Below are 27,972 nucleotides of genomic sequence, written 5' to 3' on the forward strand. Positions count from 1 at the left end.
AGGCCCGAGCTGAAGGAAGCAAGGGGCAACTCTAATAAAGACAGACAGACAAATACGGTTTGATCATGATAATGTAAAAATGTTGATACATAAAGACAAAATAGCAGGGTAATGTGGGAAACTAAAATATAAATAAATATAAAGTAAAACAAGAACTGTCTTTATCTCCGGTTTTAAATTGGCTGCCAATGATTTCCGCCAAATTCGTAATGTTTTCAGAGGGCTGAGAGAGCCGGGTCTAATGAAAAAGCTTATATAAATGCAAATTGCATTCTGTCCTATGTTAAACCCAGTGTCTAATGAAAATTGCCAAGGTGGGGAGAAGAGATGGATGGTGTGTAGGCAAAATAGGTCAGATCACTAGATAAATAGAGTTTCACATCACAAACTCATCTCCCATCTGCAAGCCAACAGGTGACGCAGGAAGTGAGGGTGGAATGAACAAGGAAAAAACGTACATATTCGTTATATTGTTTGACGTCATGTCTGACATTTTGGTTGTTTCAGTAAAGAGACCCCAGTGTCCCTGACAGTGACAGATAAACACTTAAATGATTGCCGACGAAAAAGCAGCTTCAGGACGTACCGAAGAAGCAACACTCGACAAGAACCCACATTAGTCATGATGGCACGAGGCTGCATTTAGGTCTTGAAGAGCAGAGTCATGTCCTACCCACATCCCTTTGCAGTCTCCTGCCTGACCTAACGTCTCCTCTGGCTGGGCCTATGCGGACGGGCAGAAATGTAAGCCCATTACATCTCTAAACAGAAAGAACTGCCTCGCTCCATCATCATCTGCACCAGACAACAAGGCGAGAGACAGCCAAAAGTACCGTTTCAGCAAGCTGCCTGTGCCGGCGTGGTATACGCAGAGGTGTCTATATGCGTGTGTATGTACGAATGCAAACGTAGGCTGGGGTTGGGTAGGTGTGTAGATTGTATCCGACGACCCCCCCTGCCTTGACTCTCACCTCACATAGCTTCAACTTAACTCGGCAAAGTGCAATAAGAGAACATATTTGAAAAGCCATTTTGTTGGAGTTCAGATAAGGATATTTGGCAAGAGAGCAGCTGGGTGGCCTTGAACACAACTACAAAGTCAATAGTCTGAACAGAATGGCGTTGACACTTTCATGATACCCTCCGAGCATGCTCTTAAATCCATTCCATTTTTACTCTTTTCTCCTCTTCTTCACCACAGATGAGTCTAAAAACTCTCTTGGTCTTCTGTTGGATCATTTACCCGACCACTTTCCCACCTCTTTAATTGCCCCTATGTCCCACATTTGTCTATGAGAGAGCTTCAGTCACATGGTGTGCTCAACATTCCCCAAAATGTCCTGTAGCAATTATCAAAAGTATAAAGGGAGTCATGTGTGTCAGAGCAGAGCTTCTTTTGGAGTTCTTTTTTTTTGTGCAAATGCACCAGTCAACTGCTTTTCAGTTTGCTGGCAGCTAAACACAGCACTTAACACACCGCTGGAAACAGCCGATTACAGTTGCAAAGCTAAATTAGCACTGCACTGTTGCTTAAATCCCATATTCAATGACTTTTACCTTTGATGTGTCTGAGGCTGTGATGAGCCAAGTGCAGTTGGCATTGTTGTCGTACTGGACCGGGTAGTTTGGAGATGTGATGACGCCACTGGGTCCTCTCATCTGTCCTCCACACATTGGTGCTACAAGAGAAGACACAGAAAGTGACAAGTGTTTAGTTTTTGACAGTTTAAACGCACACATTCTCATTTAACTATGAAAAAAGTAGCATCCGTCAAACCGAAGTCATTATGCTGTTTGACTACTAGTCCTACCTCAACGACCTCAGCCTCTACCTGTTAAGGTTTCTTATTACTTTTTACGTCATTTGAATTTGTGCCATGTGTATTATGTGTGGTCGTTAATGTTGTGGTGTGTTTTCAGATTTTCTGAAAAAAACAAAACTCCAGGCTAGTTCAAGCCTCCCAACTCAATCTTTATTCAGCGACATGGATAGCATACTAAAGAGAATCCTAATGAGCAGAAATGTCAAATGTGTATCAATTCAAAATGCATTTGTTCACCTTGAGGTTTCTTCAGTGTTCCTGACTAAACTGTAAACAAGCATCAGCTTTGAAAGTTGAAGCTGTTTGGCTTGGCAATGATAGATTGTACTTTTTCAACCAGCATCAACTGCTATGCATCCTTTAAACACTTGACTTGCCAATTTAATAATAATAATAATAATAATAATAATAATAATAATAATAATAATAATAATAATAATAATACATTTCATTTTTAAACACACTTTTCTTTCAAAAGAAACTCAGAGTGCCAAGTTAGTATGGCACCATGGACAATAAACTAATAATAGTAATGAAAGACCCAATCAAACCCATACATCGCAAATGTATAGCATACAATGGGGAATACATATTATCAGGGAAGAATAACATATAATGTGACATCAGACTGTCTCTATTATCCTCTGCTATTGTAAAATGTTTCCAAATCAATTTGGACAGTCATTAATATATAGTAGTTTGGTCTTTCCCAAGTATAGTGTAGGAGATTTGTATGTTCCTTTATCATAGAAAAGAAATACATCAGTATTGAGTTGAGCAGTTAGCAAACCAAGCTTTAAAGGACAGTGTGACTTTTTGTTTGGGGGCCTGAGGGTGTCTACATGACCGAACTGTTAAACACCACTTCAATTTAAAGCAGAATTTCTAATGAGTTCTTTAAGGGAAGTGAGTGTGTACGTGTGTACATATGTGGGGATAACCTGAAAGTGTTTAAAGAGCCTGAATCAACTACCCCAATTTAATGAGTTACGTCTGAGATATGTCCTACGGGTGTTCAAGCCCCACTCAGTGGCTCCACCCCTCTCCTACCAAATCACCCCTATTAAAATGTAAAAAGAACTTTGGCGAAGTTAAAGGGAAAATAAAGTAATTAATGTGAGCTGTGCTGACAGTTAGGGTGACCTTAACGGAAATAATGCAGCAGAGGCATTCCACTGAAAGTATCATATCCACTCCTAGCTTTTCTATTTTTCATCATCGTGCCTGATATACCCTGTGTGACCAGTGACAGACATACAAGTGTATCGGGAACATGAATGTAAAGAGAACCGTGGATGTCATGTCAGTTGAATGAATTTGCAGCCATAGGTTACTTTTTTTTCTCTGCGGTAATGATAGTGATGTAGAATTTAATGATGACTAATTCTAATTTAGGATACAGATATTCAATTATTCCTGGATGGTGTTTAATCTCCATTGAAGTAGAACAAAGGCGTAGTATCAAAAGTTAAATGAGGATGATGGAATGAGATATTTTTAAAGGGCACTTTCACTGACGTTATTCTCTCAAGTTTTACATAACAAAGAAAACCAACTGAATGTGATACTGAGGCCTCCATTCAAAAAGGCATAATCACTTCTCTGTGTTTTTTTTTTCAGTTCAAAGAAGAAGATAACACAAACGTGTCAGTAGAAGGCCTTCATTACTGTTTATTGTTAGAAAACAATATATATATATATATATATATATATATATATATATATATATATATATATATATATATATATATATATATATATATATATATATATATATATATTCTGAAATATTAGATAGACGAAGATTTATCAACCCCCAACCATATAACTCTTCTGAGATCATGCACCCTTCTTCTTAGGGCTATAATTAAATTGTGGTACGAAGCTGGATTAGTCCAAGACAAAAGAAAAAAATAGAGGTACCTGTGGAAAGCTTGAGAACGTATTAACTAAAGTGGAGTAACAACGATGGCCTATAGGTGACGTTAAATGGGATGCTGCAGGTGATTACATTAGACATGTTGATCAAAGAATAGGTTGTTAGATGGTCAAAGACCCTAATGAGCAGATTGGTATAAAAACAGCTGATGCTGGAGATGCTCAACTACAAATCCTGCTATGGCAAAGGCTTGTTTCTGATTGGCTAGTAGTTGCCTTCGATGGTTGAATTAGGTATGAGTGAGATTGGATAGATTTTCGATAAATGGATTAAGAGCTTGAGATGCAAGACTGGAGTTGAGCGACAACGTGCACAACCGTGTTTTTACCGTCGGGTTCTGAGATTGCTTACTTTTGCTCACCAAACGTTCAACCAAGTTATTACTACTTGGACTACAAACCAAAACCAGAATGCTTCAGAACACCTACAAACCTAATGAATTCAAATTATGAATGCAGAATCTGTTTATAGATATTATTATTGTAAATCCAAGACAATTTCATGTGAGCTGTTCTGTCAATGCACTCTCTTATGTTGTGATTCAATACCTTAATCTCACAATTGTTGCTAAATTATTTTTACAAACATATAGTTATGACTCAGCATTTTGTAATTGCAAGGTGTTTTTTTAATAATGATGAAGTATTACCTGCTGTTGTATAAATACAAAATTAAAAAAAAGATGTTGGTGCTGAGCAGGTGCTGTAAAGCGCATTTTTACAAAATTTTCACTGAAACAGCTGCCTGCTGCGACCAGTTCTGTGAAACAGAGGGTCCCCTTCATGTCCACATTGTTTCCACATTGTCACTTTAAACACTGTGATAAAACATAGCGATTAAGAGGCTTTTTCTTGTTGGCCTTTGCCAAATGTCCCCTCAACTATTTATTTAACAAGACATGCTGAATTTAAAATAAATATTTTTTTGCTAACCTGAGCTGAGTCATGACAAACATGCAGCTTTGCACTGATCAAAGATAATGCATTTTATTATGTTGTTCTGCCCGAGTGATTTCAGATTAATATTCACAATCAGAACTCTGTGTAATTGAGACCAGAGACGAATGCCTTAAAACATGTTTACATGCATTTTGTAGTCTTCTAAAATAAAACATTTAAGTAAGGGTCAGTTTGCTGAACATGTCTTATTAATTGGACATGTTGGGTACTATTGGGTTTTTTACTTGTACCCTCTAAGAGAACACTACCACTAGGTTAAAAATGAATAAGTCATGCTCCAATGAATACACTTTACAAGTCAGATACCCATCAGTTGAACCAATTATTCTACAAAAAAAAAGTAAAAAATCAAATCAACTCTGATTAATTCAGTTCACTCAGGCTGAAAACTGAAATTGAGGTGCACATGAGCATCAGGAACACCGTACAGGGAGTCTGACTACTCTGCCAATCACAACATGGTCAGAAGTGAGGAAGATATAAATGATGGGCAGCATTGTGACAGCAGGAAGCAAAAGGATGCCGGCAAAAGGTCAAAGTCAGGACAGTCACCATAAAATAACAAATACTTAATCACAACAAAAGATGAAAAAAAAGAAGAGATGGACTGGGCATCTGCACATAGACAGCACAGTCACAAGCAAACATCAGTTTGAAAATGTACATGTCAGTCACATTTAGACTACCACCATTACACATGTGCATAGATGGATAAGCAACATGCCCGTCCTTACCTCTGCATATGGGCCGATCGTCACTCCAGCCGACATAGCTGTCTGTCACTCGGAGACAACTGATGCTTTTTGAGCCCTGCAGTTCATAACCCTCGTCGCAGGAGAAATGCACAGTGGCTCCTCGCCTGCAGTCAGATTGCATAGAAACACATCAGTATTACAAACCTTCCTGTAGAAATCACCTTTTAGCAGTGGGAGTGCACATAAGCTGGGAGTACGAAGAAAGAAAAAGATGTTCACTGACAAAGAGAATAAATATTTTCTAAAACTCCCCGGGTGTGATTTCCAAAAGTCCTGCATTGTCGGAGGCATATGTTGCCCATTTATCTGTGTTACAGTTGACCACTGATAGAGACAATAGCTCTCACGGGAATGAAATTCCATAATCTCGCCAGTAATATGTCCATGCCACAGAGGAAGCCTATTAGTGTGCAGTGGCTCAAATAGGAGGGTATTTGTTTTAATGTTCACATTTCACACTTCAGAATTGTTGCAGTGGCTTTTATGGGGCATGCCATTAGGTAATGTGCTGTGTGCTCGAGCACGTTTTAAGATCCAGTCCCTGATTGTTATAGCACCCAGTAGTTTCCTTCCAGCTCACCGTTGATTCAATCTCAACTATGATAATCAATGGTGTACTGGGAGATCATTCGGGAATTAATTTGCAACTGAATTTAAAACGGCAAACTCACAAAACTGTGGAATTTGACACATTGATTAATGAACGTTGTCCCATTAATACAACAGTTAACTTTCCTTCTCTACTTTCCAGAGAAATTGGAAGTGGAACTAATTAAACCCTGATATTAAACACAAGACAAATTAACATTAAATGTAGAACAAAACTGTAACAATAAAATGTCACAGAGCACTCTCATACCCAATTAAGCCTCGAACACTACATTTGAAAACTCAAAACCTTGTGTTGAAGCTACTTATTTGAAGAATTAGGCAGGTGGATGCAATATCTACAAAAAGTACGGAAATAAATTACCCTGCAATTTTTTCAGAAGCCATAAAGACTTGCAAAGCCCAGGCCAGTATCGCTAATATTCGTATTATAGCTTAATAGGGTCATCATTTGTCTCAAAGGAAAGCAATTTATAGAAAGCTGATAACCATATTTTCTAACCAAATGTATTGTCTATCAGTCACATTGTGTCAATCAGCCTGTTCTTGTTCAGGGATTGCCACTTAATGAATTGCTCCGGAAATCATTCTCCACTCGCTCTTACCTGAAGTCTGTGCCTTTTCTTTTTCCTCGATCAGGGATCCCCGGGTCTGGACACATGTTGTGTCCCTGTGCGACACCCATCTGAGACACTAATGGGAGAATGGAAAAATGAGATTACAGATTGTCCAACAAAAGAAAGTCTTATCAATTTGTGATGCATTACGGAAGATTTCCACTCATATGAACATGCCTATGAGTTTTCACAGGCTGGTTGCACTACACTTACCTGGCCATTGTGAACATGAAAAATGGGGCAGTCCTTTAACCACAGCCCAATTTTAGTAAGAGGAAACATTCGACTTCTATTTGACACCACGTGTTGCCTGTGTTGTTCACGTTTGGCTAGGTGTCTTTGCAAAAGGTCTTTACAAGCATGGTTCCCATAAGAGGATAACACATCTAATAAAGAATATTAAGGCTCATTGTTATGAATGCATTCATTGTTTTCTTTCTGCCCTCTGGTGGCCAATAGTCCCTTTATCATGACAGAAGAAATGTAAAGATAATATTGATATTTGCTATTGATTGATTGATATTTACCGTGCACTAGCTATCAGTTAATTCAGCATAAACCTTTACCGTTCCTGGTGGTGCTCTGTTTATTCATGTCACTAGGTGCAAAAACGTGGAAGGACAAGTGCCAGAAGGGGTCAAATACACCTGGCCAACCCGGAAAGCCCAACTGACTGACTGGGAGGGGTCAAGGGTCTGCAGGGGCAAACCAATGTGACACCTGCTTATTGGCCAGGATCCCAGTGTGAGGCAAGACAGCAATGAATTTTAAACAGCTGGCGTCAGCAGAGGCGATTAAATTGAATGTATTTATCCAGACTGGTGTAGTCTAAATCAATTTTACAAATGCAGTGGGGGGGAAAAAATTAAAATACTTGAAAAAATATTTTCCATAATGTGTTGAAGTTTTGATTGAGGAATTATGTAAAATAAAATTAAGTATGGGAGACAAAGAACTTTAAAGTGGAAGCAGGTAAAGTGGAAATAAAAAGCATACAAGCAATGCAAATTCAAGAAAAAAGTTAACCTTTTGAGAGACGTACGGAATAAAAGTTGGAGGTAGAAGGGGATAAATGTAATTGTAAATGGCCTTGAGGCAGGATTATCATTAAGGCATCTCTTCTTTTTGTACAGCTTGTTCTTAAATCCTTTGACATCCCTCTGTGTCACTTTAGTCAGATGACTCATCGCTGTCAAGTTGTTAATGTTAGAGATGTTCAAATAAAGCTGAATGGGATAATAAGCGGTGAGCTCAGACAGAACAAGAGAAAGGAAGACATTACCGTGATGCTGACTTAGAGGTGCTTTCCATTTTGCCACACTGAGACAGGTATGTATCCGTCCACATTTATACATTGAGGTTTTCTTTAAACTTTTTTTTGAGGATTTGGTCAAGTGATTTTTCTCCCTTGTTTTCTTCGGGGACATTGCACTAAGTGAAACTATTCCGGTCAGACTTTGCAAAACAAAGTTGACTGAAGGTTTGCAACTTACACACTGATATCTTGTGGTGGTTGTCTTTGCTCGGCAACATCTTCACACCTCGAGACTTAAGTTCAGTCATCTTTTTCACTGTAGACGACAACAAAGCAGAGAGACATATAAGATCGCAGGAAGTGCAATATTGATGCCCACACAATTCAGCAGAGCCTAAAGGTTTGCAGCAGTCCATAAACTATTGCCTACACCCACCCAGATATGTTCACAGCAGTTTTAACAAAGACATTGAACAACAATGTTGTAAACTTGTCGAATAAAAAAATAACTGAACATTTTTCAACAATAAAAACAAACTTTTTCCACCATAAAATGATCTATATCATACAGTAGTATATGTAATGCTAGTCCACAACAATCATACATTTAGTTTAAATGGAAGAAGAAAGCTCAACAATCTTATCTTTGCAATCTTGTGGATATAAATAAAATTGCATTATGAGGATTAGAGGGCAGAACCAGGTAATTCAATTAAAGCTTTACACAATAAATATATTTGAAGGGTTGCATTTTATGATAATTGTGGAGAAAATAAACAAAGTCATCAGATCAAAGTAGGAGGCTCATCTAAATGCATACTCACTCACATATTTCAACAACACCATCTGCATTGTCTCTGCAACCCTTTACACTCATCCTATTGAGTTACTTTGACGGTTCCTGACAATGGAACTTAACATATTTTGCATAAATGCATTTTAATTCTTTGCTCAGTTTTTGGCTGCATTGTATTTCAAAGCCTATCTGAGTCATGTGTCAACAAGTCTGTCCATGCGTCTGGACTAAAAATGACAATACAGAATTGTTTTTAGATTTGTTAGAAAGGAGAAAAAAAAATGTTTCTAGTGAGGGAACTAAGCTATCAAGGGCAGGGTTTGATTTGGTGTGGATGTTTCCTATGCCACATCTAATGAAAGAACAGAAGAATAAAATAAGAATAAAAACAGAGCCTGAAGTCAATATATTATTCTAACAGCTGTTAGCTGTGGAATCACGGGAACTGTACTGATGGAAATGGGGGACAGAAGAGTGTTTAATCTAATTAAAGTATTAGCCTCCAATTTCTCTCTGATCTTCTAAACATGTTTATCTCAAATTGAACCTGTAAACCTGATAAACCCGCTCTTGCTCTCCCTGTCTCTCATTTCTCTCTCTTCTTATTCTCGTCTCATCGTCTCTGAGATTTCCAGCAGATAGCTGGAGGTGAGGTCCTTAGAGATCACCTTTTTTGTGGATGAACTAATCATTTTTCCCTGCTCATTCCTTTTCAAAGTTGATCCTTGAACCTAAAATGGATGCACAGGAGAGACACATTTTGTCCGTGTGTGTGTGTGTGTGTCCCAATAATAATAAGTCTTCAAATCCTGAAAGAAACTATTAGTTTTTAGGCAAAATAGTGATGCTGCAAGTTTTATTTTATAGGGTAAAAATCTTAAATTTATCTCATATTTCAGGAAATGTAAGCGTATATTCAGATTTTGGCACAAGGGAAAAGTTCAGTCGGTCACCATTAAGAGTCATCCTTCAAGGACCAAGAATATCTCAATCAAATATCATGAAAATCCATCAATTTTTTGCTGATCCCACACATTAATAATGATCGTCCTTTTGTGATATCAAAACCTCTCTTCATCTCACCTTGGTACTGAGCGCTGAAACCTCTCAACTTGTGGTTGCCATCAGAGGTAAAGTGAAGCCGAAGCCAATTCTTGCTGCTAATGATGGGTGAGGGAAGGTTGGGGCCAGTGAACCTGTAGACACAGAAACAGAGAGAAGAGTGCCTTTGATTATTAACAATTTACCACGTGACTGTTTTAATAAGTAAATGTGACGGAAGCAGATTGCAATCTGCGGTAGTATTTAGCATATCCCGTACACTCGTAAATGCTAAGGTTAAAAACTAAGCATGTACCAGTGCCATCTGTAGCATCAGTCTAAGCTCTCAGATGAAGGCTCCTTACATGGAGTCAATGTGTCCCTAATGAAAAGTTAACTTCATATAACACAGCTTTATTAATAAATGATGAGCTTGATTTGGTTGGTGATTATAGAATGGCATTATTAATGTATTAACCTGAAGATAATTGCTGCTCTGCCAAAAGCACGCCGTCTCTGTTTAGCTGGTCGGCATGGTCGAGTCTAGACAATGTGACTTATCGTTGGTGCAATCCCAGCAGAACTATGTGCCACAGCTGATCATTTGAGGGCCACTTTTGCTGAAAAAAATCTGTGTGCATGTGATTAACTCCGGTATCAGCAGATTAACTGGCTATCGGCTTTTCCTGCTCCAAATTATTGTTATTATATTAGCCTACACAAATCCTGGTTGACCGATATCTTTTGATAGACCCGAGTCTGTTTTGGGATAATCTCAAAGTCACTTTTTGGATTGAATTATGTAATTGTTATTTTGTTCGTCTCATGGACAAGTTAGAAGTAAAACATGTTACTGTATTGGGTATATTTTGTTGGAACTCTTACAACAGTAATTTCACTCTCTTCTTTTCAATCAATCAAATTCCATCGTAAGAAGGAATCATGCTTGCTTATGCTTTGTGCCAGTTATTATGTAATCCATCAGATTTCCAATAAAGTCAAGTCCAATGGCAGACTATACATTATAGAGGCTTGCAGAACCTGAAAGTCTTTCCGATAATTGTCTTGTTTGTTGATAGTAATTATACTAATGTTTCAAAATGAATGTGGCCTTGACTGAGATTTGTTAAAATGTTACACCTTAAATATCTATTAAATGGAAGGTCTGGTACTAAAGCGAAACAATAATGTTAACGACTCTTAACCAAACTGTGGCCCAATAAAAAAATGGGAGAGGAAATATCAGCATTGGCATTTGCAGAGAAAGGACAGTCCTTTTACTGCTTTGAAAAAAAGCAACAGTGAGTTATACTTCACACACACTTATAGAGTCTCCTGATCTGTATGCTAATGAGGTATGTTGCTTACCAGGCACTTCTTCAGTTGATAAAGCCAAAGTAATTTGGGGACACATCATATTTTATCTTGAGACACACTTTCATGCACACACTCATTCATACACAAAGAGTACATGTACCCATATGATCAGGCACACATTCCCACAAGTGACTACATTATTTCCAATTGCCCATCTGTAATTTATATTTCCCTAACTGTGTCCACCTCATTTCAGCAAACCTACATATCTGCTCCACTCTATAGAGTAGATTTGTACTGAGATACACCTCCGACCGGGGGGAATCCACAGGCAAAAAGAAAGCAAAGTGAAAATGTGATCAAATAATGTAAGCGATCTGAGAAATAGACTGGAAAGAGACATATTTTGCAAGTTAATGATTCTTCTTCTTCGGATGTAAAAATATTTTTCCTTCACTTGCCTTACTGATGCGGCAGATACAAAAGAATAAAACCGCTTTAAGCATACTGCTCCAACAAAAAAAAAGACAAGGATCTACTATGAGGAGACACTTAGTCCAGTGAAAGTATTTGGTTGAGATATGTGACTGACTACTCTGTAGAGCTCTCCTAGGATCATTTAAAAACATGTGGGTGTCTAGATGTAGACCGAATTAGCTTTGATTTTGATAAAAACAGGACAACTTGTTTATGGGGTATACACTTGCTGCAGTAGGGGCCTCAGATGCAGTAGCTCTATTAGTTAAGCTAAACAAAAGCTCATCTGAAGGACAGAAAGAGTGGAGACCATTTTTTTAAAGAGTTTTGGGCAACAGGCCGGACCAATTGCACCGGAGTACTGAGACAATGATTGAATGGGAAAGAGAGATGGCATATCAAAATGTCAGTGATTTGGCTTTTTCAGCCACACTGAACGCAGACAGCAGGAAGATGGAGCAGAGTGCAGAAAAGAGAGTATGCCACTGATTAAAATGGTGTGTTTTTCCTGTCTCCCATGGCTGCTTTCAGGATGTAGAAGGTGTCAACAAACTCTACCAGTTGAATCAAGCTTTACTAATTAAAAAGTTATGTTCAAGTCACAAAAGGTTAAGGTCAACATCAGGAGCCTGGTTTGAGTTGACCCTGTCCTGATCAGGCAAAGGAGCTCCTTTTCATACTTAGTGTCTTGATGAAAAGCAAAGAGGCCTTGGTGAAAGAAAGTGTGGGTGTTTAGAGTGTATATGCAAGGTAGGCGTGTGCAAAAGTGTTGATCACAGAATGTTGTAATGTGGGTTATATGTATAAGCCACAGCCTCTGGGACATAGTTGTTAACCTCTCATATTATCCTCTATTGGCTACACACAAACCACTTTTGCTACAACTAACAATTCAATAACAGCTCACTGTCCATGCACCAAGTGCCGTTAAACCCCTGCACACTGCATTTAAAGCAAAACAATTAAATGATATATAAATGCCAACTAATATGCCTTACATGCAAACACGTTTTCCAACAGGAAAGGTTGCATTATCAATGTTGAATTATTGATTCAATAAAAACCTTGGTGGTCCATTTCCTTCACTGAACATTCATCAACTCCCCCTGACTTAAAGCTTGACCCTCCATCTAAATCCTACTGGATGGGAAAACAGGGTAAACCAAGACAACCATATCGTCATTATCCCACAACAATTTAATTACACACACTCAGTCTTTATTGGCACTGCATCTTCTTTGTTCTATACAGTATATGGGCATAATGATGTCAATTTGCTGATCAGATTATTATTTGTTCCTTCATTTCAGTGCAGCCAGAGAGCTGCATGGCATAATGAAAATCCGGTGGAAATGTGAGGCCATGTTGTAAAACACTGGCCGTGATTTACAACGGCAAGTGTGAGACTCATACAGAGAATCGGCATGCCTCAGGAGATGTTCCATCAGCTCAAGATGAAGTATTGAGGAATGGTGGGTCATGTAGTGTCTGGCACATGTGCATTTGGAGTGGCGCTACTAGATTTGAGACCGCCAGAATCCTCTTTGGCTACAAGTACATAGCTGGGTCCTGAGACAGCTCAAAATCATGGGCACTAAATCTCAGAACAATGAATTACACTTTGATCCACATAAAACAGCCTCAAATGACCAGAGCCAAGATTTTAATGAAAAAAATCCAAGTTGAAGTTACTCTTGTTTTCCCCATGGGGGGGGGGGAATCAAAATGTCCCTTTGAATTAAAGGGCAATATGAGCTGGAATCAACTTTCATTACCACACAATTGGCAAGCTAAAGACTGACCTAAGGTTTTGATAAACTGCGGCAATGGCAGAAGATACGGAATTGATCTGTATGCCATTAAGGATTTGGATTAATAAATGTAGGATGAGAGACAAACACACCACCATAAATATAACTTTGACCTAGTGTCACCTCTGCCTTTCCCCATTTCACTGTCCTCGCCTTCTTTTGCTGAAAACATTAAAGTTTTAGGGTGAACTTGACCATATGGGAGCAACAGAAAAAGTCCTGAGCTGGCTGATGGAGGTCTCCTGAAGGGTATTGCTGCCATTTCTATAGTTCCTTTTTCACCTCACCCTATCACGCTCCCTCTGTCTGGCTGACCATATTAGATGTTATGCGGAATTGTCTTGAGAGTGCAGTGCTAAATCAGTTTCCATTTCCAGGCCCCAAAGCTCTCCGTCTGAGTCAGACTTTTGATGATTGTCCAAGAAATGTATTTTGGGCAAGGCAAGGTGAAAGAGGCAGTCAGTGGTGTTCTTGACTAAGGGGACTGAGCTGTGACCCACACTCAGAGTTTTCTGGAAAACAGCTTGGTTCTGATGGAGCTCTTTCACCTCCATTGCATGTTATCAACATTCATAAAAGACTTGAAATGGTTGTATGGTTACGCAACTTAATTGGCAGATTTGCAAATCCTTGTTGCATAGACTTGTCTTTCCTTGACATGTTTTGATTGAGGGTTTTAGGATTATACAAGACCGGCCAGAAGACATTTATACAACACTGGCATCGAGATACTTTCCATACTGATGAGATGTGACTCATTAAATTGTTAATGCCTTTCAGGATTCTGAACAAAGGTCATCGTCGTCATAACGCAATTCAGCAACCCTTCCCGGTGGAATGGGTCTGTTCTTCTGCTCTATATTCATCGTTTAATGTCATCTGTTTTCTGTTCAAGGGGCGAAGGTGTCAAATTACCCAATGCATAATCAGTGATGGGCAGAGTTGTAGGGGTCAAAGGTGACTAGCTCCACATTAGGATCAAACGCTTGAAATCACCGCTCACCGATCTAATTCATTGTGATATAGCATCAGATGACCACGTATGCGTTCATGTGTGGGCGGTTGCATGCATGCGGTGGGTAACTTCTGGACGAAGAACGTCCCCATTAATTGCAGCTACTTAGGTAGATCAATCAGAGCTCTGCTTAGTATGCAGGTCCTGGTGCTTACAGCAGACCGGGGGTCACAGTGACTTTAAAGCCAAAACTTTCAGCATTTTAATGAGGCAATGTGAATTATAGCACAGGCCAGTTTATCCAGATGTGCATGCAGGCTAACAAACCACCACTAGCAAACACATACGCACATATCAATACATTATCTCTCACTTTAACAGTCTATGATACTCACTCTCTCTCCCCCCACCCCCCTCATTCTCTCTCTCTTCTGGGGTAAAACTAATCAGTGGGGAAGACCCTTAAGTCCAGAAAGGCAGTATTAAAGTATATGTGACCTTCAAATGTAACCAAGACCAGACATACACAAGGGGCTTGAATGAACCACTAGAGCCCCCTTGCTCCAAACAACAGAGAACCCTCAACACCAGTCCTTCATTTCTTTAACCAGAAAACACCCAGGCAGTAGAAACCACCAACCTTAAACTATAAGTCGGAGCCAACGTATTAAGAGAGGCCTTCAGGCCAGTTATGTCTCATGGTTCTGTGCACAAAAACATGGCCTGGCAGAGGTGTTTGAAACCTCCACTGGCCAAGTCAGTGAAACTGCAGACCCATCAGAGTCAGCATGCTTACTTTCCCCTTGGACTCCCTGGTCCAACAAGAGCTAAAATGTCTGTTCCTCATCCTCTTTCAGCCCTCATGTATTATTCATGAGAAGACCTCTGGCCTAATCAGAACGCCTTGTTAAATCTTCTGAGAGATTCCTTTCTTCCTCTTCCCACAACTAATTTTCTGCCCTCATAGAACACATAAAATGGACACTGATTGAAAAAAAAATCCTTTTGAGAAGAACAACAACCCGGCAAAAAAAACATTTATTCAAGTCTATCTTGAAGCTTCCTACAAATGCACTTCGGTGAGTTATTTTAAAAATAGTGTCAATAAAGTAGATAGACATTTCAAGCTTAGGGATAACTCTATGGGTATGACTGCTATTGGACTTCCTATGCTGCTACCAGTAGTTAGGTTAATATAGGTTTAAATTAAGTCAGTTTAGGATTGTTGAGTTCATTGTTATGGTTAAATTGGATTGCAATAATCAATACCTTTTTAAAAGTTTGAATTGACCAAAATAAAGCTGGTAGAAGTGACTGTGATCATCTTAAGACCAAACACAGGTGTTGAGCTGGCTTCAAAGGCTGAATAGGCCGAATTAATTTATAGGGGACAGATCGGGGACCCAGTGACTCCTGGAATAAACCACTGTAACAATTAACAATCATAGCATAACAATCACAGCATGTTAAATTATATTTTCTCAAAACATTATCACTTTTGTAATTAATGTCATCTTGGGAAAACAAAAGAGATTATTCATATTTTCGGAACACAATAGTTAATTTGCATATTGTGTAGGAACAAATTGATTTATGTGAGGTCATGGAGATATGAGTAAAAGTATGCCCCTCGGGTCAAGGAGTGACCCAGTTGATACTATTATGGTCTTTCTAAGATATTCTGTGTATTCTGAAAACAGCCAAAAAGGCACACAGACAAGCCGATGACATGGGGCAGAAACATAAACTAAAGCAGCTCAATTCATGCAAGTACAGAATTTAGTGCCACTCGTTCTGTAATTGATTCCAGTGTCAGTGTGATGTATTACTCTTCTTAAAAAAGTCAAGGTAGATGTAGGCAAAGTCACGGAGAGCAAAGCAATAGGACTAAACTGCTATCAAATGGACTGTGGAACAATGCTGATGAGGAAACCATACAGAGCCTAATGGCATACATTATTGGATGTTTGCCTTTAACAAAATGACCCACACAGGCACAAATGACTTGTTCAACTAAGATGAAGCAACTGACGAATACAGACAATGTCCAACGAGTGGCTGCGCTCGCAATTTTTTCCCCCTTTTGTTTAATTCCTCTCAAACCCGGCTTACAGTACATGACACTTTGCTATCATCACCGAGCAAGGTTGCGGAACACACACACACAGACAGACATACACAGCATCAATCACATCATACAACTGAGAAAGAATATGTGTGCACTTCTCAATGGGTGTAATCGCCTGCGGGCGGTATTGAATCTGTAGTTAAGGGGAGAGAAACTAATGAGTTTCCAAGGTCACTCTTAAAAGCGGCAGTGATAATTGAGCCCTCCCTGTGGATCTATCAAACACAACAATAAACAAATGCCTATAATATCCTACAGCCGTCTGCAAGGGCATCTTCCTTATCTTTGACAGGAGGTTTGAGGAGAAATACACGGAGAATCATTTGTAAACAAATCCTTCCTAAGGTCAAAACGTACAGTGACTGCATTTAGTAGGTATTACTCACTAATAGTACTTCCCACTACCATCAAAGCTCACTGAATGATTCTGACACCAGCACTTCCAATGTCCAACTAGTTATATTTCTCTTCCATCTAGAAAGTCATGCTCTACAACTGTTCAGAAGCAAATAGCTTTCGTCAAACATCAAAGAATAAGCAACAATTGCTCACAGAACCAGTATCAATATCTGCAGTACAAGCACTGCAAACTGAAGCGTCAGTGATTGCTTTGACGCTTCCTCCAAAGAAATCTAAATCAACAATACATTTCAACAATTAATACATTTTCATCAAAAACTAAAGCTAACCTGGCTCTGTCCAAAGGTAACATTGTATGCCAACCACCTCAAAAGCTCATCAATTATCACAATGACATCCTGTTTGACTAAACCTTAAAGAGCAGAAATGTAAGTGTATTGATGGAAGCTTCTGCTGGAGTAACCTCCTGTGAAACATCAAATTGTTTTTATTGTTAGTTTTTTGTACGTGCCAGATATACAAAACAGATATAACATGTTAATTAGTCAGTTTCAGAAGTGATTGAAGGATGAATGTGTTACTTCTAAGCGGAGCCAAGCTAACTGCTTTCCAGTTTCCATTCTTGCTGGAGCTTAAAATTTACGGAGCAGACATGAGTGGTATTGACTTTCTCAACTGATTCTTGGCAAAGAAGCAAATTAGTCTATTACAAACTCCACCTTTAAAGCAAATATGGACATCTTAACGTCTTACCCACCCTGTTAAATTAGCCTAAAGCTAAACAAGGCATAGCCATAGCTTAAAATACTGACATGCATGGTTTGGGTCTCTTTTTGAAAAATAATGTGAAAATGTATATCCTGCGGTCACAATTACTGCCACTAGCTATTGACATTATAAACACACTGAACTTGAGGGGTTTTATGTTTAACTGAAAATGTTTTTCAAAACAAAAGCTTGCAGATGACTACAGATGGGAGTTATTAGCTGGAAAACACAGTGGGACCACAGCATGAACCAAGTTTACATTTTAGAATAATTACAGATATTTTCTTCTCAGAGTATATCAGTACATTTCTAAAATTACCCTCAATAACTATGGTCACATACCTAGGAGAAGGAAATGGGGCTCTCACAAAAGTTGCCACTTAAAGGTATCCCATATCCAGATCAACTATTAGTATTGCTGACACAGAGTAACTAAACATACTATAAACAAAAACAATATTGTGTTTTTTTTTAAATGTTTTATTGTACTCATAAATGAGACACCAACAAGTTATATGTTTGGTGGTGGTCTGACAAAGGTGTTGTACATGATGTTGTAAGTGAATCCTGACATTTCCAGATATACGTTGCATGAGCAACAACCTAAAGATAGCAGCTGTGTACATGGCATTGTTGTGCACTTAACACAGTGTTTAGGGATGTTCACTTTTAGAAATGCATATTTGCAATCAAAGCAAGTGAAATTATCAAAGCCTGCAGCTGTTTTCACTTGTTGAAATAATATTAAGAACTGGAGATTCAATATCAGTCAGTTAAGGTGGACACCTATGCTTTGCTGGACAAGTTCTCCCTCTATGTTCATGTCTCTCTCTACCCTCTGTTGCTTGTGTGCATGAGCTGTTAGTTTTTCAGACTGATTCTGAGATGACGCAGTATGCGAGCAGACAGGTGAAACCATGCTAATGATATTGAACCTGGCAACACTGTCAAATCCCCTAAACACAGACGGCACATTGTATTCCCTTGATACCGGAGCATCCTGAAATAACTCAATTGTTATGCTTCTAGAAAAGCATCTCTGGGTTATTGCATGCATTTTGGTTTTAATTATTTGTGAAATGTGTATGATTGCAGGGTTTCTGACAGAAACATTGGATGTGTCGGAGCCAAGGATCGTTTGACTAAGGCCCAATGCAGACTAGCGACAGATTGATGGTAGCATGAAGGTAGTTAGGTAGCTATAGTTTCTGTGATAACAGTTACTTAAGGTTGATAAAGTTAGCTTGTGATAGTTGCAAGAAAAATACCTCCGACCTGCTGTTTTGTAGTGCTTTCACATTTTAACCAACAAGCCTTTTCAAACCATTATATCCATGTTTCGAACCGAGCCACCCCACTGTTACTGTAGTTTAAAAAAAACTCTTCCAAAAACATCCTTGAGGCTTAAGCCTGGCGGGGGCGTCAAGGCATTTTCTTTTGGTACAAATTTGAGAATTTTAATATTCATTCCCATTTTTAAAATATAACCTAAATCTTTTACATTTACTTAAATGCAATATATATATATATATATATATATATATATATATATATATATATATATATATATATATATATATATATATATATATCATTTTTTAAATTATGTTTGAGGTTCATATGGTCATTAAACACATGCATGATTTAACAGGAGCCCATTACAGCAACTTACTGGCATTCATAAAACTAAATGGCTTATAAACCTCTGTTGCTGTACAATCTGCCCCTATGTGCACTTTTTATAATGAAGGCACTGAATAGTGCAGAGTCAGAATTTCCCCTTTTAAACAATAAGCCCCAAGGCTCCCACGTATTAAAGGGTAGTACAGTACATAAAGGTCGACATAAAGTATAAAGCAAACTAATTAAATACGAGTGGGAAAAATATACAAAGTAATAACGACCGTTAAAATCCAAATCCAATCCAGCAATTAACACATTTATTTTGAAAAGTCTATATATGAGGAATCCAACAGGTTATAAATTGACCACCGGACCCAAATCTTCACACCACAGCCTGCTTGAATCAGCAGAGAACGAGTGTGAGAAAAAAGACTAGCAGAGGATTAATGACAAGGATAGCAAATGCAAATACAATGTCTATACTTGGATACCATTTTTTAATTAATAGGTTACCATCCACGCACTTCACCTTTACTCTAAATCAACCACTCCAATGTACAACTACTATTTTAGCAATGGTCTCCAGTGTTAGCTCTTTGTGATTCCTTACTCAAATTGCCACTGCACTGCAGTTTCTGTTATCTTTTCAGTTGGACCCTGAAAAGGCTGCCTGAACAGAAATAAATAACACTAAAACTCTTTGTTGGCCAAGCGCTAAGTTCTCAACATGGACAACATGTCATTTAAGTCTATTCATGGTGCATGCACCTGTTCCAGGACCCAAAAGCTCCCCTTGATCCAAGGCGCATAGTGTAGAGAAATTGAGGTTGCAATTATGCAGATCGGGTGGTGCAGTGTAGGTTTTTGAACGCTTTTTGGCAAGTTGCGCACATTGTAACAAACACCAGATTAGGACCGGTTTAACACGTAGCAATGTTCTCATCCTTCATACCCACATTAAGGTTATTATTACGGAAACAAAACACCTAGCAACTAAATGAGCACACTATTCTAACTAAAACTCACTGAACTACAAGCCAAAAAAAGAGAACAAATTAACTTAATTGTATACAGCCATAACCATAAAACATGTCTTACCTTTGATGTTTTGATATTAAAGGTTGTGTTTGAAGGAATATCAACTCTGCTAATGGCTACTTCAACTTGAGCCGATTCATCTCCTCTGTATTCATTTGAGGCAAATTTACTCTGCTTTCTGAGAATACCATGTATATTCTTGTCAGCTCCTTCCAGCCTATTAGGAAACTATCTGCAGCTTTTAAACTAGAGAGGAGTTGATTTTGAGGCTGATCATCCTTCTCAGCCTCTTTTCCAGTGTGTGCTGTGCTGCTCCAGTATCACTGTTGTGCCTATAGTGACCAAATCTACAAAATTGATCACACTCGTATGTTTCTATTCTAGGTTTGTGCTTGCAACTGCGCATGCAGCTAGTTTCATAAAAAAAAACACAACGAATCTTTCAGTTTTAGCTGACGCAGCAGACACAGTAGTTACACACACTGGCCCCATGCACATAAACCCTTTTCCCTGTAAGAAATAACCACTCAACTAACTCCTTTGCAAATCCTTGTTTCGGGCTGGGTCCCACTAAGGACATGAGCCAATAGACAGAATACAGTTAGGTGTCAAAGCCAAGATCTGTGAAGTAAAAGCCATCTACATTAGGATAATTACTCAACACAATCATGGCAGGAAGACAAATAACACATTGCTCAAGCAGCAAAGCTGCAATGCCTCTCACATATACACTTGTGTATTACTCTGGCTTTGAGGCACAATTCCAAACTCTTCATGTGATTCTCTTTCAGATGGACAATCTATGTATGATGACAGTGTGATGCTAAAAGCCACTACAGGTTCAATTGTTTCTCCATAATTTTCTAATTTGCACCGGAGGACTCCCCCTTGTGCGAAAATGCTTATTTAGACTTAGAAAAGGGATTTTCCCATTCAGACTGTGAAGCCACATGTTTGGCTGTTTCCTGCATTTGGTAATGAGCCACACGGACAAGCTGGAAAAGGACATGGGATAAACCCGAGTTGGACATCTGGTGTCCCAGTTGGTCCCCTCTCATCTCATACAGACTCCTCTGTCCCTTGTGGTATTGCTCACTCAACATCTGCCCATGTAACGGTGCAGTTATCTTTCTCTATGGTTCTACGAAGAAGAGAACTTCAGTTTGTTTGTAAAGATTTCTCTGATCACGTACCATCTCACTGAGGATGTGAGAATAGATACGAGCTCTTAGATGTTCATTATGGGGGAATGGCAAATGTGGGAGAAAGATGGCTCCATGGTGAAAGGAAGAAACAGGCAAGAGATAAGTAACTTCCACAGTACATAGGGAATCAGTCACGCAGGCACCAAGAGCTTCCAAAACATAACCATAACCACTATTTTCAGTTCTGCATTATCCCTCCTGTTGAGTACAGAGATCTGTGTCCTTGTTTTCTTTTAATTAGTTTGAGGGTCGCTGACAATGCCATTTTACTGTGAATCCATTCAAAGATAATGCATGACTTGAAAAGTATGGGATGCAAAAACGATAAAGAAGGCCTCTATTCCACCACTGTGTTCACTGGCCCTTTGTCTGGCTTCCATAGTTTATTTTTTGGAGATTAGCATTTGTTCTCTCTTTTTTTGCCATCGCTCCCTGTAATCCCTCCCTCGGTCTAAGTCTGCTGCTGCATGCCTACTTTTGGGACAATATACAATCCAAGTGGATGCAACATTCAGTATTATCTGCTGTGTCTTATTCTTTCTTAAACACAAGAACCAGAAGAAAGGAAAGACGAGGATGAGAAACAAAATGGCAGTGAGCGGTGTACTGCCTGTTGAGTCCTACAGTTAGGGGCTGAACATTATTTACGGTAAAAACTACGTACGCTTTCAGACAGTTGGGGGACAGATTTTTTTATTTGATCAGAGAGGTGGCCGAAGAGAAAATGCTGATCCCGAAACCAGATGGCTGGCTCTGCAGAGAGTGAGATGGTGAATTGAAAGTGTTCAAACAACTATTATGGGCTAGCAGGTGACTGAGATGGGAGCTTTGATGACAGCCTCTTCGAGCAGTTGATGGGGATATCTGAAGCTAAGGAAACTGAGTAAGACAGATTCATACCTGAATGCAGACAGATGTTTCTTCCATATTTGGTCTATGAACAGCATAAACACATACGGTTGCATACAGAGGGATATGTCAGCAACACTGAAAGCCCCTCCTGCCCAAAGCCACACCCCCAAAATTGAAAAAAAGTGCCAAGCTAGCAGCTTGTGGAAGACTCCGCTGATACCCGGTGAGTGCATGGGCAGAGCATTACACGTATTGATTACAGTTGGGGTGTAAAGAGAATTTCAGCAAATATAACAACATTATGAATACCCACTCTCACGTCTATCAGCTCAAATTGGGCTTGTGGGTGTTTTTTGGTTTCAATCTCTTCAAAGCAATCTGTGATCCTCCTTCCACATGTCACACTAAACTACAAAACACCAGGTATAATTAAGCCTTTAAGTTATCTGGGCAAAGTGGAAGTGGGCCAAGTTCTCTTCCATTACACAGCAGAGAGAGGAGAGATATTCGCTGGAGCTGATAGAGCCTGATCTCCTCTTCCATTAGCCTTTATTGGTCTTCCAGTGTAAAACCGTTCCAGGGAGATAACATGCGCTCATATAGTCTTTTATGGTTACACACTTTATTCAGCTTTAGAGGTATTAGTCATAGTATTTCATGAGTTCATGCTTTATTTTCTTTTAACACCCTACCCAATGTTAACAGAAGGAGATTGCAGGTAAATATTAAAGTCATCATTCAGTGGTGAAGAGAAAGTATGGAAAACACCTTGAGGCAGAAGAGAAGAGTTATCTTTTATACATCACCCGTGACCGATTTGTTGTGAAACCACTATCCAATTAAAAGATGTCTCTCCATCTTCTTCCTCCTGAGTCAGCGCTGACCTTTCACCCTAGCCATGATATATCCTCTGCCTCTGCTCACTAGGTGTGTGTTACGACACATAGCAAGCATCCATTAACTAACTGAGTTTAGCAAAGCGGAATACATGGAAATGTAACTAATACATTATAAACTGTTGATGTGTAGTCATACCTGAATGCCATTACTCAATGTAACACAACGATTAAGGACTGAGTTGATAGCTCTATCAGTTATATTGTACTGTTCTTGACTGGTTACACAGCTTTGTGTGAGTTAGCAGGAATTGCCTGCAAAGAATCAAGATGCAAAGCGTTGACTTTGGGTCATTTTGCCCCTCAGCAATATTTTCTGGGACATGCCATTTGCTTGTTTACACTATCTATATTCACCCCTCTCATGACAACAGAAAAAATTGCCTTGGGCATAATTGACTTCAACTGCAGTTCAGTTTGGGACAATTCCCAGCCTTGCAGTGATTTAAAGGAAAAAATGGTGCAATGTCAGCGTTTGATTTGTTACTCCTTTTTTTGAAAGATGAATTACCCACTCAGAGATGAACACCAAACACTTAACCACACATTAGACATGAGGTATCAATTTGAAAAGGTAAAATGGCGTGGTTTATGCAAGTTGAAAATGAACAAAATAAATGACAACTTGACAAAACTACTGTAAAGAAGTAAAAAATAAAATATATTACATAATGCAGAAGAGAAAAACCTGACTGCATCCTCTGGGCTTGTTTCAGACTTTTTAATAAGGAAAATATCTCAGAAGTTTGGTATGCATGCTGATTATGATGAATATGATGATGATAATGATCATTACAATGCCTGTGTGTATTCATGCATGCTTGTGTATGTGTCTACATAATTGTATGGTGCATGCAACTACTTTAAGCCAATCTCAGAGGGAAATAGAATACTCTTTATCTGTCACTGACAAATTCCCACCCTACTGGAGGATATATATATATACAAGCCTGGGTCCATAGAGGACATTGCAGTATGTGGGCAGACTCATCATCCCTATATACATTCCCTCAGTGTGTGGATTAATGAAGCATTAATAGCCCATGTCATTAGGGTGGGTGGCCACTGACTAGTCTTCAAAACCCTCGGGATTCTTTCATAATAATATACTGCCGGACAATATATAGACATAAAGCAGAGGGTGAAGCCAGAATGCTGACATATGTAAGTGTTTTTCTGTCCTGTCCCAAAGGACTTGTCAATTCATCTGTCAATCCAAGTGGACATTTTAAAAGACGGATTCAAGCATTGCCTGTTCAACCTTGAATTCATCTCTATCCAAAGGTTGCAAAACCCCTGATACAATGACACTCAAAAAGGTGCAAACCTGGCTTTCACATTTCCCAACAATTACTTGAGTCGTTAGAGTGGAAATACATAAATCATCCCATCGACGTGAACAGTACAGTATGCATGTGCACACGTATAGTCAGTTGACAAAATCTTTGGCCAGGAAGGCACACAAACACACTGAGACAAATACTCTCTTTGGAGGGTTTAACTATGTTAAATGACTAGTATTAATCACCTTTCTTGGTCTCCGTGGTGATTATGAACGCATTAATCAGCAGCGTGTCTGCCAGATGGAAGTGAGCATGCCAGGCCAAGCAAGGGACGTAGGAGAAAGAGTGAAGTGGAGAGAAGCACTTGGGGGAATGGAGCTGGGTTTTTCTTTTCTGCATCAAAACAAAGTGCATGCCACTCGAAGTAGAAATAAGAATAAGAAAGAGACAATGACGAGCTGGAAAAGCAGCTGATTATCATTATTCTGAGTAACCCACACCAACCTTCTGTGGCTCTCAGCAACACTTGTGTTTGGACGCGCATGCATCAAGATGTTGCCTCCCGGAAAGTATCTAGACGTCACGTCTAACCCTAAGCCCTTCTCAAAAAAGATTTTTTTTTTTTTTTGCATCAATACACATCAATTTTTTTCTCAATCAAAGCACTTGCCAACATCGGTGTAATGACACAGTCAGCTCACCATCTGGTACAATGCACAACACAGGGCTCACAGTTCAGTTATGACACTCATTTATTCTTGGTTAGGTGTAAAACAGTCTTTCCAGTTTCACCATTCTTGTAGTAATCACATAATATAACCTTAGGCAGACACAATCCATATGTTATACAGCACATGGTAGTGTATGCTGCTGTTCATGCCTGCTTGTGCTGCAATGTTGTGCATTGCTTTTTCAAAGTTGCATGACAAGAACCGACCTCACTGGTGAAAGTCAAACCTCCCTGTCAGACCTCTGTATCCAGTCCATCCTTCACTCTCACATCTATTTGAAGCCAAAAAAAACATTGTGTATGTGTACAAACCCATTGGCATACACACATGTGCTATGCGTATAGACACGGACAATGTTCCCGGAGATGCACACATTTACATACACGCACAGGTATAGCTGTAGCAGTTTGAACTGGTGTCATGGTGACAGCTGTCTGCCTGTCACGCTACTATACTCAACTTCCATTCCAATCACGCAGACCGTTTTACTTTTGTAGCCAGCTTTTAAGTCGTCGCAGCACTCATCTGCTCAACAAACAAACTTTATTTGCCCCCATCAAAATAGCTCCAAGTGCATAATAATTGATATTCATTTCAAGTTAAAAATTCAAAATGGTAAGGCACATTAATGAGAATGACAGCAACATCAGTTAATTGGGACAGGAGTAGCCTAATGGCAGCGCAGTGGCGGCTGTCGCTAATTTCTCTCTCATTAATATTGTCGCCTCAAGCAAAAAACACTTAAAAGGAATGAAATAGGTTGTGTGGGTGGATGGAGTGGCTTTGACTGGAACTGAATCACTATTCAGTGTATAATTCGGCAAATTAAAAATTAAAAAAATAAAAATCCACTTCTTTTGAATAAATGTATAGTTGGATGATGTACTATACAGAAATGTATAGTTGCATGATAACTATTCAACATGATGCTATCTATTAGCATATACTGTGTCATGCAGAGGAAACCTGCTGAACTATAAGTCAATTATTATTACTACTATATATCAGTAGTATTCATAACTCATTAATATGTGCAATGGAATCAGCATATTTTTACACAGTCTGCACTTGTCTATTGGCATGTTACCGTTGACAGCCAAAGGAATTGCAAAGAGCAAAATCAGGTCAAGCACAAGTATTGCTATTCTTCCCTTCAACTCTTTTATCTTCTGACTTTAAGGAGAGGAACTTTTTTTACCGCTATAAAAAGGTTTTGTGTGGAGGAATGGTAACATGGCTCTAGAAATTAAGCATTGATCAGTAATGATGCAAAGATGTGGTATTGGATATTGTCTGCTGGAAAGCCAGGTCTGTCAAAAGGTGGCAAACAAATGGAAAATTTAGAAGAAGTATAAACCTATTATAAACCTTATTTGTAAGAAGCAAAACAAATCACATTGTAAAATTATAGAAGCAACCATGAAAACACTGCACCAGACCCCAATGGTACAGCCTACTTAAACTCCCCTATATCAAGACTACATTATGGAAAAAAGATATATCTTTCATGTAGTTGATACCTCTAGGCCATCAGGGCATCAAAGACTGAGTGTGCGTCAGCCTTACCATGGCGAATGTGATTACAGTAGCTGTGACAGAGACCTTGTGTAAGCTGTCAATCAGCATCAGTTTTTCCCTGACAGACAGAGAGCCTGCGGTAACACAGTCACACAGGGTGAAGTACTGTGTGTTGCTATCCGGAGTGAGAGGGCAGTGGTAGAGCCGTGCCTGACTCTGCTATCCTGTGGTGAAATGGGTCAAAGTCACCAGGGGATAGTCAACAAAAATAAGGGGGGTTACGATTTGCCTCTAATTCCCACAACTCTTCCTTGGGATACACGACGGTTACTGTAGTCCAACAGACAAATGGTCTGGATAACTTCCCTTGAGGGTGAAGGTGCAATATACATCAATTATTTATATTTATGTTATTGTAATGATAGTCTCTTCAAGGGAATTGGAGAAGTGGTATTTTAGAGTCTGGTATAAAAAATAAATAAAATAAAAAACGTAAATGTCTCCTTTGGTTGGAAAACATTTATAAAGTAAAAATATCACAGATTACCAACACTTTTGAAAATATAATTGATTGAGCCAAGTTCTGTTCCTACATGCTTGCAAAAATAATGGATTTAAGAAGTTGTAAAGATGAATTATGGTAAGATTGAAGAGTGGAAAAAGAATAGGGAATACTTTCTTTGAAGCCACAGAAACTTGAATTACTTGCTAGTCATTCCACTATATTTTTACGCCTGAGCTCTTAAGCTTCCTTTTTCTTAAATGTTTTGTTGATACTGTGAGGATGCCAGGCAATAATCTGTAAACAAGGTGTAGAGAAAAACACCACGGCAATGCCAGCCTGATTGTTTGAGCGATGCTAATCAAAAGCAAAATAATCACTCAGCAAAAGTCTTTACACTTAACAATAACTGATGTTACACCTCTAAATGATATGACATTCAACAAGTATCACCCAACGCACATAGTTAACCACCACTGACAGGTACTCGTGAGTCATACCTATTCCATGACTATACCTTGAATAAAGAAAGTAGCACTTTAGTAGCACTTAAATGACAATTACTTTTAGCACTTGTAGTTTTGCTTTCTTGAAGAAATTGTACATGCTTGATTCTTGTTGTTCTGAGTTTGTACTTATGGTTGAATGCACTGGCACTGCACTGAAATGCGCACTGGCAGATACATGCATGGTTTTGTCGTATGTACATTTCTT

General features: G+C 39.0%; 1 protein-coding gene across 1 annotated transcript in view; it reads right to left on the bottom strand.

Annotated features, from left to right (window-relative positions):
* The window catches only part of csmd2 (CUB and Sushi multiple domains 2), a gene marked incomplete at both ends in the record, with an annotated part of 208,583 nt that overhangs the window by 105,162 nt on the left and 75,449 nt on the right, over positions 1–27,972 (bottom strand). The window contains 5 exons of the mRNA XM_079232352.1: positions 1,558–1,679; positions 5,456–5,580; positions 6,691–6,778; positions 8,196–8,273; positions 9,837–9,949. Of these exons, the coding sequence (XP_079088478.1) occupies positions 1,558–1,679; positions 5,456–5,580; positions 6,691–6,778; positions 8,196–8,273; positions 9,837–9,949 (526 nt within the window). The remainder of the gene's footprint in view (positions 1–1,557; positions 1,680–5,455; positions 5,581–6,690; positions 6,779–8,195; positions 8,274–9,836; positions 9,950–27,972) is intronic.

Source organism: Taurulus bubalis (genome assembly GCF_910589615.1).
Source record: "Taurulus bubalis genome assembly, chromosome: 16".
Lineage (NCBI taxonomy): Eukaryota > Metazoa > Chordata > Actinopteri > Perciformes > Cottidae > Taurulus > Taurulus bubalis.